Source organism: Pelodiscus sinensis, chromosome 32, assembly GCF_052426305.1.
Source record: "Pelodiscus sinensis isolate ZL-2025 chromosome 32, ASM5242630v1, whole genome shotgun sequence".
Classification (NCBI taxonomy): domain Eukaryota; kingdom Metazoa; phylum Chordata; order Testudines; family Trionychidae; genus Pelodiscus; species Pelodiscus sinensis.
The window spans coordinates 14,278,989-14,291,640 of NC_143083.1; the positions used below are offsets into that span (position 1 = coordinate 14,278,989).

A 12,652-nucleotide genomic window follows, 5' to 3' on the forward strand; every position below is an offset into this window, starting at 1 on the left:
GGTGTGTTGTAAGCAAAACTCGTGAAGTCATTCTGCCGCTCTATTCTGCACTAGTTAGGCCTCAGCTGGAGTACTGTGTCCAGTTCTGGGCGCCACATTTCAAGAAAGATGTGGAGAAATTGGAAAGGGTACAGAGAAGAGCGACAAGAATGATTAAAGGTCTAGAGAACATGACCTATGAAGCCAGGCTTCATGAACTGGGCTTGTTTAGTTTGGAAAAAAGAAGATTAAGGGGGGACATGATAGCGGTTTTCAAATATCTAAAAGGGTGTCACAAGGAGGAAGGCGAAAATTTGTTCCTCTTGGTTTCTGAGGACAGGACAAGGAGTAATGGGCTTAAAGTGCAGCAGGGGAGGTTTAGATTGGACATTAGGAAAAAATTCCTAACTGTCAGGGTGGTCAAATATTGGAATAAATTGCCAAGGGAGGTGGTGGAATCTCCCTCTCTGGAGATATTTAAGAACAGGTTAGATAGACATCTGTCAGGGATGATGTAGACGGAGCTTGATCCTGCCTTGAGGGCGGGGGGCTGGACTCGATGACCTCTCGAGGTCCCTTCCAGTCCTATTATTCTATGATTCTATGATTCTATGATGTCTCTCACTGAAAAGTGTCTTCACCCACTCAAAGCTGTGACAAAGTTTCAAACCCTAACTTCTGGCTTCCTGTTTCAAACCACTTCAATCAAGGGACCATCGCAACATTCAGATTTCTTTTATAACCCCTAATATGAAGTGAATTGGCGTCAAGGAATTACGAAATAAGCATTTAACAAAACCATGATTTGGTGTTGGGATTTAAACATTCCCTTGCAGATAAGGCAGCATCTTTCCAGACAGTGTTCAGGAAGAAGCAAAAGTGACACAGATTAGAAACGGATGATGCCCCAAAGCAGAATCAACTAGATTGCATGGACCAAGGCCAGCAAGAAGCAAAGAGAAGTGATTTGAACAGCAAAGCCTACAGATACATTTGCACTTCCGTAGCTCACAGTCAGCTGGAGATTTCAAGGCAGTTTACAAATATTAGCTCAGGTAGCCTCTCACATGTCCCCAGGAGGCAGGTAAGTGTAATTATCCCCATAATACAGATGTGGGAAACTGAGGCACAGGACGAGGATGTAACTTCAACAAGTTTGCGACAGATTAGGGAAGAGACCCCAGTTCTACTGAGTCCCAGTCCTGCGCCTGATCCACAAAGGCAGCCTCCCTGAGAACTAGGCTGTTAAATATTCTCCCTCTCTTTAGAGTCCAAGATATTATTAATGACACATAAAAGAATGTAGTCTGAGACGATCAGACCTGCAGTTCCAATTAATTTTGATGGCATTTGAACATCCCCATATCCTGGGTCTCTTTGAAAATCTGAGCCTTAAGTCATATGGATTTTAAAAATTGATAATGTCTCTTTAAGACACAGTCTACAGTTTACTTTTCACAAGTGCTTAGTGATTGTGGGTGCCCACTTTGAGACATGTTAAAGGGGCCTGATCTGCAGAAGGGGGGATGCTCGGTACTTTCTGAAAATCAGACTCATAAGCAGCATTCCCTCTAATTTTTCCCTTGGTGTGAGGAATAAAGTTTGTTATGTGCACCAAGGCAAAGGCAGAGGTGCACCACCAATAGAAACACATCTGGGAGTGGGCACTCTGCTAATCAGCTGGGTAGCATTTGAATCTCTTTTGGGGGGCCGCCCAGGCGCTCAGCTTACAGGGAACACTGCAAAGGCATCTCAAAAATGGAGCAACCCAGATCACGAGTCGCTTGGGAAGATTTGGCCTGAGAACGCTCAAAGACTCAGGGTGGGATTTTCAAAAGAGCCCGGTTCCCACCAAACGCCATTGAGACTTGTGCTCCTAAATGTCGTCAGTGCTTCTCCTGCGTGACACGCCCATTCCCTTTCGCACAGCTGAATGGCAATTCTGAGGGTGTCTCTTCCCCGCAGAGTTAACCTGGGGATTGGCACCGGGGTGCGAGCACCCCCCCAGCACAGCCCCAACCCCGTTTCTGCCCCTCACCATCTCTGATCTCCTCCGGGCGTGCTCGGAGGAGTTGCCCTGGGCTCTCTGCAGCAGGATGTTCTAGGATTCATTCATTGTGGGAGAAGGGGGCTGCCCTCCCCAGGGAGAATCAGGGGAAGTCGCTGGAGACCTTGAGTTTTCTCAGCATCCTATCTGCAAAGTCGGGATGCGGGGGGAAGGGGGAGGGGGGATTCTAGCCTGAATTACAGCAGAGTCCAGGGTGTAAAAGCCCCCTCGCCCCATCCCAAACTGGGTAATAGCCTGGGCTTATAGAAATCCCTGGTCAGAGGCTTTTCTGTGTGGACGGTCGTGAAAGTTTGCTCAAGCCCCCGGTGCAGGGAAGACCTAACCTGAGGGGTTTCCATCTCTCCTACCCAGGGCTGGACTGAGCCATTCTGACACCCTGGGCAGACAGTTTAATTGTGCTCTGGGATGAGGGAGGGCGCCCCTGCCCGATGCATGGGGGAGGGCGCGCGGAGCTGGCGGTGGCAGGATGCATGTGCCCTGCCTGGCCCATCCCGGCTACCGCCGCTGGCGCGCTGCCCGGGGCTGCCCGGGGCGAGCTGAGCTTGGCCGTGCAGGGCCCCGTGGCCGCGGGGGGAAGGGCACTGCTGGCTGGCGCTGCGGGGGTTAATGCGGCCCCCACCCCAGGTGACCGTTGCAGGGTGGCCGCTAGGAGCTGCTACAACCCGCGATCCAGGAGCCAGGCGCGCCCCTTACAGCTGCCATCAGGCGCCCCCCATAGGTTGGCACCCTGGGCTAGCCCTTGCCTTAATCCGGCCCTGCTCCTACCTTGCAAAGAGACACGCTGCTTTCCTGAACCAACCCTGTGCTCTCCTCCCCCTCCGCTCCCCGCTAAACGATCCCGCCCTGCTCCCCCACTTACCGCAATACCCCGGCGTCCCACACACCGTCTTCATGGTGTCCTGCTCATCCACAATCTTGGACAACCCAAAATCGCCTGGCAGGGGGCCGAGGGGCAGAGAGAGAGACAAGTCAGAGGAGAACGGGGAGCATGGCTCTGAGATGTTGATTTTGGGGCACGGAGCTCACTGGTGGGGCAGACATGGGAATGTCTCAGCAAGGAAGCGGCCTGCGCTTAGCCCCTCCGGCGGTCCAGGAAACGGGCCAGTGGGTGGATGTTTTGTACATGAGATTGCTCCCAAGAATAGACCCGGCGCATGGCACCGATCTCTCCTCTTGTAAACAACCCGGGAAGGCCTCAAATGTCTGATCGCTCACACCGAGGGGAGACAGGACTGTTGCATGTCCCACAATCCACCAGAGGAGGCTGTGAAGGCTAGGACTATAACAGAGTTTAAAGAGACGCTAGATAATTTCATGGAGGTTAGGTCCATAAAAGGCTATTAGCCAGGGGATAAAATGGTGTCCTTGGCCTCTGTCTGTCAGAGGCTGGAGAGGGATGGCAGGAGACAAATCGCTTGATCATTGTCTTCGGTCCACCCTCTCTGGGGCACCTGGTGCTGGCCACTGTCGGTAGACAGGATACTGGGCTAGAAGGACCTTTGGTCTGACCCAGTACGGCCGTTCTTATGTTCTTATGTTCACAGCCAGCACGGGGATTCCAGCTGATTGGCTGAAGTGAGGGTATTCAAAGAAGCCTCCGAGGTACGAATTCAATGGGAGGTGTCATGGTTATGAGGGATGGCCAGCAGCATGCGGACTAAGGGGTTAACTGTACCTAGCCAGGTAGCAGTCAGCCAATAGAAATGCAGGTAGGAATTTCAAACTGATACAAAGGAATTTTGGGGCTTTCCTGCCTTTGTCTCTGAGCCAATTTGCTCTGGATACGGAGGGAGACAGAAGACATGTCTCTTTCCAAGAAAAAGACTCTTCATAATGTGTAAGTAGGGTAAAGTTTAGATAAATTGTTTTCTGTTGTGGGACTTTGGATCTGATGTCTGTGCTGTTAGAAATGGTTTTTTTCCCCCTCTTTTGTAAGTAACTTTTGAGCCCATGGGAAAATTCCCCATGAGTTTATTAATTGGTGGCTCTTACCATCTAGCCAATCCAACCATGCTTGTAACTGTGGTTTTGTTTTGATAATAAACGTTTGTTTTCTTTTTTTTCCCTAATTAGCTCATATTAGTTCATTTTTGTGTTCTGGTTTTATTTTAGGGGAGAGATTTCCCAACTGATCTCTTCCCTGTTTTTTCCTACAAATACTTGAGTGGTGGCAGCGGGTTTTTATTCTCCAAAGTCCAGGCATTAGGATTTTGGGGGGAGTTTTGTACCAAAGCCTGGAAAGATAAGGACAGCATTCTATCCCTTCTCTCCTCTGCTCCTTGGGCACTACAGCCCCATATCGCCCCCTTCCTCTGTGCTGGCTGAGAATTTAGTTGACTCTGCCTCTCCGAACTCAAGAGCCAAATTCCCATTCCCTCTCGGACTGATCTCCCACCAGCTGCCTCTGCACAGGAAACACCAACGCTGCCCCCTCCCCCAAACGTACCGATTTTGAGAGGGGCGTCCGGGGACAGGTCTGCATAGAGGAGATTCTCTGGCTTCAGGTCCCGGTGGACCACTCCGTTTTCATGCAAATACTGGAGAGCGGGAAAGAGAACAGCAAGAGAGAGAGAAAAAGCCAACTCAGGGTCAGACAAAATTCAGCGGTTACAACGGATGATTCGGCAGTGCTCAGAGATTAATTACTCGGCACCAAATCTTGCAGCGTTTGCTACAAGAGGGCACAAAAACCCGTTTTCATTGGGGAGATTAGCCTTGGAAGGCTTGGCAAAAGATTTGTGTCCTGAAGACTCACAACACCCCCCCCGTAGATTTCCTCCCCCGCCCCATGCTTAATTTGTGTTAAACAGAGTACGAGAGTCCATAGAGAGAACTATTCAAATACAAAGGGCTGTTCTCTCTTTTTTACATGTCAAGAGGCCTGGGGGCAGACAAAATTCAGGCCCCTGGCTCAGTCCAGTTTGAGGTAGCGTTTTCAGCAGACTAAGACAGCTGACGATTAGAACATTGTTGCAACAGCGGATTGTACTTTGCCCAGCTGACAATTAGAACATTGTTGCAACAGTGGATTGTACTTTGCCTGCACAAGCGCTCCTAGCCAGCGGGAACACCCCAGTCACCAGGTGTTAATCCACAGGCCACAGACACAGCGAGAAGTCAGTAGATATTGTGCCTGGCATGTATCTAACAATTTTAGAAAGGGATCAGCAGAGTGTGAGGGAGGTTCTTAGAGATCTTGGGCATGGCTTGCAGTACGGTGAAGATATAAGAGGGGAAAATGGAGCCTTAGGGAGCGAAGAGGAGACGGGATATGGCAGGGGAGACGGCGGATGATAGCAGAGGAAGGTGGAATGCTAAACACACTACCAGTGAGCAGACACCACGGCCCAGTCGCTGGGGTCCTATCCTGAATCCAGGGGACCCAGATTCCATCCACTGAGCTAGCAGGCCACTTTGCTTCCCTTCCTTGCCCTTTCCCTTCCAGTTTGAATGGCAGGCTCGGCTGCTCACGTAGTGTATGTACAGCACCTAACGCAACGGGGCCCTAACGTGCCTGTCGGAGAAATAATGGCACCTGGCCTGTGTTCGGAATGACACGGCAAAATGTTCCCTTTGCATTGTCTCGATCGGCCATTGTATTACGTTGTACTGATCCGCTAACGGAATTGGACGCGCTTCCTGCGAGCACAGACGTCTTTGGTCCCCTTAACTCTGACCCACAAAGCAGCTTCCTTTATAAAAGCCTGCAGCCGATTGCCTTGAACCCCCCCCCTTGGCTGACTACCTTCCTCCAGGGTAGATTGCTGCTCTCTCCCTGCCTACGGGGCCTGAATTTCCGCACAGGCAGATTTTCCGTTTGGAGTTTCCATTTTTAAAGCCGCCGTTGCCATGGCGACTCTCGGCCGCTCACCTTTCCTGTCGAGAAACGGCGACCTTCCTGGTACAAATCGGAGGTATTTTCTCGCCGCCTCTTGGCTCCTCCCCAGCACACGGCTCTGAAGAGGCAGCCCCTCCAAACAATGCCCTCTGGGCTGCGTTGGGAGCCGTGGAGATTTGTCAGCGGCGCAGAATACAGAGCAGCTCCCTCGGCTTGGCAGATCTGGCGGCTGTTGTGAACTTGCTGGAAACAGAGTCCTGGAGGACCAGCTCCCCCAGCGCCTATGTGCCAACTCACCATCCGGCCTCTCTTCTGGAAGCCCCTCGCAAAGTCCTTTTAATGGGCTGCCCCTTTATCCCCGGGGTCAGCACAGAAACAATCCCATTAAAGAGACCCTGTAGCATGCGCCTAGCCATCTGTGTAGGAATGCACCTGGAGGAAAGCAATGTTTCCTCTAATGTTTCCATCCACGTGAGGAATAAATTTTGTTCTGCGCACTGAGGCATGTGTGGAAGTGCACCACCAGTAGAAACCCAGGCTGCCAGCTGTGGACAACGATGGGTGCTCGGCCAATCAGCTGAGCAGCAGCTGAATCTCTCCTGGGTAGGTGCCCCAGCATTTAGCTGACAGGGAACACTGGAGGAGAGATGGGCATAGAGCAGGGGTTCCCAACCGGGGATACATGTACCCCCAGGGGGTATGAGAAGCTTGTCAAGGGGGTATGAGGAATATTTGGTAAATAACTAGATTATCCTAATTGAAATATTCCAAAAGCATTAGTGTTAGTGAAAAAAGTTGTGGATTCTAGAGTCTAGGATGTATTTCCTTTCATACTGAGTGGGGGGTACGGGAAGGTTTACTAAAGGCCAAGGGGGTACAGGGACCGAAAACGGTTGGGAACCCCTGGACTAGAGGATCCAATATTCAGCCTAGGAGAGGTTGGGGAGCGAGCCCTCATGCGTCAGCAGCTGGCTAAGTTCTGGTTCTAGACGGTGCAGCATTGGCGATGGTAGGAGATGGCTCATGCAGCCGTATTTTTAGACAAAGGTTGGTGAATTATTAGTCACTAGGTAAACTGAGGCGCAGAGTTGCCCAAAGTCTCAGAGAGATAGGTTTAGAACCCAGGCGTTCTGATGGCTTGTCTCTCGGTCTAACCAGCAGGCCATTGGTTCTTAACCATTGTTGTACAGGAACCTCTTTCAATTAAACTCTTCCCCCTCTGTTATTCTTGGGGTCTGGTGGTCACTACCTGGGTGAAACTTTTTTGTCTGAAACTTGTTTTTTGGGGGGCAGGAGGGAGTGAAAAATGCAGGTCAAGTGAAACATGGTGTGAACTCATGTTGAACTCCCTCCCCCCCCCAAATTATTCGAGTCCGGGGGAGGGGAATGAAACATTTCCATTCAAAACCACTTTGTGTTTTGAATTTTACAACAAAGGTTTTTAAAAAACAGTTGTAAAAAAGAAACAAAAACCCCACGCTTGCCACAAGTCCCCTCCCCCACAACTTTTTCTGTTGCATCAGTTGTTTGCCCAGGTCTAGAGGGTCACGATCCCGCGACACCTGCCCATGACCGGCAGGGACTGGCCGAGGCAGAGAGGCCAAAGTGCTGGAGAAAGATAAAGACGCTGGCAAACTTACTGACACCGCTTCTAGGATCTGCTTGACCACATGGGCTGCGTCTCTTTCACTGTAGAATCCCCTCTCGACAATCCTGTAAGTGGAAGACAGCAAAGAGGTCACAAAGAAACCTGAGCACAAAGAGACCTTTTTGCACTACAAGGCTCTTCCTTTCTAAACCACTTTTTTCTGCCCAAGCCAGATCACGCCTGGACACAGGGCTGGAAGAACAAAGGGTTGATTTCAGAACCTCGAAAAAAGTTTGTGCCCGCCCATCCAGTGAACTCCCCTTCCCTAATGGAAACTCAAACAGGATCCAAAGCAAAAGACGTTCTCCCCCGCCTCCTCCAATAGGCCAAGCCACGCCATTTCTAACCTTCCAGAGAGGCCCTATTATGCAGATCTCTTAATAGTAAACCCCAGCGCTTTGCTGTTCCCGGTTGGAAACGTACTCCGGGTGCGGGTGGTTAAAGAATTAGGCTCTGTGTCCTAAGCAGTTTCCTGAGTCAGCTGGTGCTTTGATCCAGGAGATGCAAAGCTGGTAATTCAGCCACTCAGACCCCCTTCTATCCCCCATGTTTTCACAGGGGCTAGAGGTGTCTCCTTTTATGAAGAACTAGAAGGTTTACCTGGGGTGCTCAGGTCCTTAACTCAATTCATTTTTTTTTGGGGGGTGGGAAATAAAATGAAAATGTTCAGGCTCCATTGCAATCACTGCTCCGGGGTGGGGCTGGAGAGGAGGGGGTCAGTATCAAGCTGCCCCGGGAAGAGAGGACAGCCCCAACCCTCTCTCATTGCAGTAACTTGGGGCCAGGTGAGAAGCACCTCTCCATGGCTGCTGTAGCTCCACTGGGCACAGCTGGGGGAGGTTCATCTGCCCCCTGCACTCAGGGCTGGCTTTAGGCCGATTCGCCTGATTCACTCGAATTGGGCCCCGTGCCTAAAAGGGCCCCGCACCCTGAAGCAAGAGGGCCCCGCGCCCTAAACCCGGAAGTGTGCTGGTGTGCCGGGCGCGCTGCGGGAGGGGATGTCGGCTCCGGAGGAGGAGCATGGTGGCTTCTGTGCGCCGCGAGAGGGAGAGTCGGCCCCTGGGTTTGGCCGGAAGGTGGGACTCTGCCCTGTAGCTGAGGATTTAAAGGGGTATGTTTTTTTTTTTTTTTTTTTTTTTGCTGCCGGGGCCCCATCGAAACGGTTCGAATTGGGCCCTGCACTTCCTAAAGCCAGCCCTGCCTGCACTTCCCAGCCAGAGTGAGGAACACAATCCCATTCCAGGCATAGCCCATTGTCCGGGCACAACCAAACCCTGCCCTTCCGGTAAGTTATGATAAGAGGAAGCTGCATCCCAAATGGAGAGGACCTAGTGCTTACAGTTTGGGAGGCATCCTTGAACAGACAGACAGAAGGACGGATGGACAGTCAGACAAACCCTCTCCTATATATAGAAGATTTGCAGGGTAAAAGCCTGGCTGAGTACCTGTCAAAGAGCTCTCCTCCCGTCACTAGTTCAAGGATGAGCGCAATCTCCAAGGGCGTTTCGAAGATCTCCTTCAGTTTGATCTGAAAAGAACGGGAACGGTTCACTTGCAGCCCGGCCCCCTGGCCAGGACTGGGCCGTTCTTCCAACCACGTCAGTTCCCAGCCAGACACAGCGGGAGCGTTCCTCTAGCCCTGCACTCACTGTACGTCCATTTATTCCAAGAACAGGTTAATTCATTCACGAGAGGCACAGAGCGGAGGCTCGTCGGGGGGGAAGAGGAATAAATAGATGCAGAACAGATTGCATCGCTGGGACAAGTTTATTATTATCATAGCAGGACGGCTGGCGGCGTATATACCTAATTTTTTATTTATTTGAACATGGCATTTTCACTGTTCAGTATGGGTTTGCCCACTTAATCAGGCATTAAAAAAAAAACCAACAACTGCAAATTAGGGCAGGGAAACAGACCAGCATGCCCTGCATTTACTCTCTCCAAATCCTGAAGCTCGCTAGTTGTAAGTGGAATTCACTGTATCCTGTGGAAGCATTTTCATTTAGCAGCCGCTCCGCCCCTGCCAAGCTCCCTTCCATTCCGCCGCTGATTCTGCTGATTGGAGACTTTTACCCCTATGGGTGAAATCCTGGCCCACTGGAATTACTGGGAACTTTGCCACTAGCTTTGGCAGGCTCAGAATTTCAGGGGAAGCTCTTGGATCGGATTCCAAGGGGAGCTGGGGCCTTGTGCCGAGAGGCGTGAGACGTCCATACCTCTCAGCCCCGGCACTGCGCAGACCTAGCTCCCGCGTCGATGCCTTTCAACTGATGGGCGAATGTTTTCCGTTTTAAAATGATGCCAAACGAGACTCCCTGCTTTGATCCTTTGTGCTAACGCCGCCCATGTGGGATTAACAGGGGCTCATTCAAAAATGCACCCCGTGCATTTTTTTAATTGGGGGGAAACAAACCCCAAACATTTCACGGTGCTTAAGACTTTGGTGACACTGTGAATTTCATGGGGTTTTCATCATTGCCAGCGTGGTGTGTGAGATGCTGTGGTATCGTACTGTATTCTAATACTACTCAGGGAAATGGAATTTTTACAGTGACAGGAAACTCCCTCCCTCCCCACCCCATAGTGCTGTAGGGCAGTGTTTCTCAACCGATGGTACAAGCACCCTCAGGGGTACTTGAGAGAAGTCTGGGGGGGTCCGTCAACACACCTGAAATCTGGAGAAAACTGAATTTTTGTTTTAAGTTTTACAGCGTTTTATTATATTCGTACTTTTTACACCCCAAAATTTCATCACCTGCCCGGTTACGATTAAGTTGTTTAAACAAATGTGTTGCAATGGTAACAAAAAATTGTGTCTGAAAACTGTAGGTACTGGGGTAATTATAATTTTTTTTAAAGGGGTACTTTATAAAAAAAGGTTGAGAGAGACTGCTGTAGGCTGAGTCTACATGATGGGGCTATACTGGGTCATGCCACTGTAGCTCCTCCAGAGCAAATGTGGCCTGTTACTCTATTCCAGCACGTGACATGAGGGAGGAGGAGACGCGAATTCTCCTTGGTCCGAGGCTTGAATAGCTCCTTGTGTCAGTTACAGCAGCCTGGGCACTGCTCTAACTTGTGCTCTGGTTCCCACCAGGGGAAGCACACACATCGATGGAGCATTGCATTCTGGGCCTAGCCTTGATTCACGACCCAGATCATACACTGTAAATCTCATTTTATGAGGAGTAAGGGTTATTTCGAGAGAAGAATTTTCTCTCAAAATAACCGCGTCCTAACTGCGTTTGTTATTTCGAAATAGTACTATATCGAAATAGCGCCATAATGCGAATATGCAAATGAGGCACGGGATATTTAAATCCCAGCTTCATTTGCAATTTTGAATCTCTTCATTTGCATCCCTCTCTCGAAAGAGGGTGCAAGTGTAGACATATCCTTAGTCTCTATGGGTGCATCTACATAGCACCCATACCTCGAAATAAGCTACGCAATATGCTCTATGCAAATTGCGTAGCTTTTTTTGAGGTAATTTTGAAATAAAGTGCCACATTTCAAAATAAAGCACTATTCCGACAAGTTCCTTAACCCTTAACGAGGGTTACAGGGGCGCCGGAATAGCACGCCCATTAATTTGAAATATAATTCGAAACAACGGGCGCATTTAAAGACGCAGAATTGCTATTTTGGGATACTTCTGGTATCCCGAAATAGCCCTGCTGTGTAGATGTAGCCGAAAGTGCCACAGGACTACTCATTGTTTAGGTTGTTTGGTGGCAAAGGAAGCAGAAAATAAATAATATTTCCCAAAGATATTTTTAAAAAATGATACTAAATGAGATTGCTCGTGTTGACCCTTTGTGCAAATGCAGCCAACATGGGCGTGACAGGTCTCATAAAAATGCATCACATGGCATTTTTCTCAACGGAGAAAAAAACCCCAGAGAATTTCACAGTTCTTAAGACTTTGGTGACACTATGAATTTCACGGGGCTTTAATCACTACCTAGAGTGCCTGGCGGCTGAGACGCTGGGGCGGCTTGCTGTATTTTAATACTACGCAGCAGTGCTATAATTTTCCTATTAACTTCAAAAGTTTACAATCCTATTATGGTCTGCACTTGAAGCCGGTGCTGAATGACAGCGAGAAGCGCACGGATGTTGTAAATAATGAAACGAAACGTCATTTGAACTAGAGAGCGAGCAGACCCTTCCCAAAGTCATTGTGATTTAAATACTAAAGCTGCCCAATTGATTATGTTTGTGCCGCTGGCTTGTAGCTGCTTCTAGTTCCAGAGTGAGCAAATTAGCCTCGCCTACAGACAACTCATCCCCCCCGACCTGAAGCAAATCCTTTCTAGCAGCCACACACCACACCTCAGATACACCCCCCCCGAACTTACATCTGCAACAGACCCTATTGCTCTCTCTGTCCACACATCTACACAAGCAACACAATCACACGACCTAAGCACATCAGCCACCTCATCAGGGGTGTGTCTAAACTATATGGCTCCGTCGATGGAGCCATGTAGATGAGGCTCATCGGCAAAGGGAAAGGAAGCCGCGATTTAAATAATCGCGGCTTCATTTAAATTTACATGGCTGCCGTGCTGAGCCAACAAACAGCTGATCAGCTGTTTGTCGGCTCAGCGCGCTAGTCTGGACGCTCCCGCGCCGACCTGAAAGCCCTAAGTCCTTAGTTCGGATTAACTGTTACTCCTCATTCCAACTAAGGACTTAATTCGGATTGATGACCTTCTGAGGTCTTTTCCAGCTCTATGGTTCTATGATTCTATGATTAACTTTAAACTGCCGCGTGTAACAAGAAAGCCAAAAGGAGATGAAAATGCTGGGACCAAATCCGCCCCCGGCATCACTCCACTGACTCTGGGGATGGATTTTGTCCTTTGTTTATCTCTCCCTCCATTCCCTTCTACTCAGGGTATGTCTACACTAGCTCGTTAATTCGAGCTAGGTAGGCAAATCAGGCAACCGGAGTTTCTAAAGGGCCACCAGGCTCCTCCTTGTTTTCTCTGGAGTTCGAAAATCATGGGAGGGGTTCAATCCTCCCCAGTGCTCAGCCCCTGCACCCCAATGGGCACGGTGGGGCTTGGCCCTGGGCAGCCTCCGCAGCGTGAATGCAGTTACATGGAAA

The 12,652-nt window shown here is 49.8% G+C and overlaps 1 protein-coding gene across 2 annotated transcripts in view; it reads right to left on the reverse strand.

Annotated features, from left to right (window-relative positions):
- The window catches only part of LOC102459794 (calcium/calmodulin-dependent protein kinase type IV-like), a 45,807-nt gene that overhangs the window by 12,809 nt on the left and 20,346 nt on the right, over positions 1 to 12,652 (reverse strand). The window contains exons 4-7 of one of the 2 annotated variants that reach the window (XM_006124964.5): positions 8,979 to 9,061; positions 7,526 to 7,598; positions 4,494 to 4,584; positions 2,907 to 2,981 (exon numbers count right to left, since the gene is read on the reverse strand). In XM_006124964.5, the coding sequence (XP_006125026.3) occupies positions 2,907 to 2,981; positions 4,494 to 4,584; positions 7,526 to 7,598; positions 8,979 to 9,061 (322 nt within the window). Of the gene's footprint in view, positions 1 to 2,906; positions 2,982 to 4,493; positions 4,585 to 5,918; positions 7,599 to 8,978; positions 9,062 to 12,652 lie in introns of those variants that run through there. The other variant, XM_089774958.1, reaches the window with a different exon arrangement.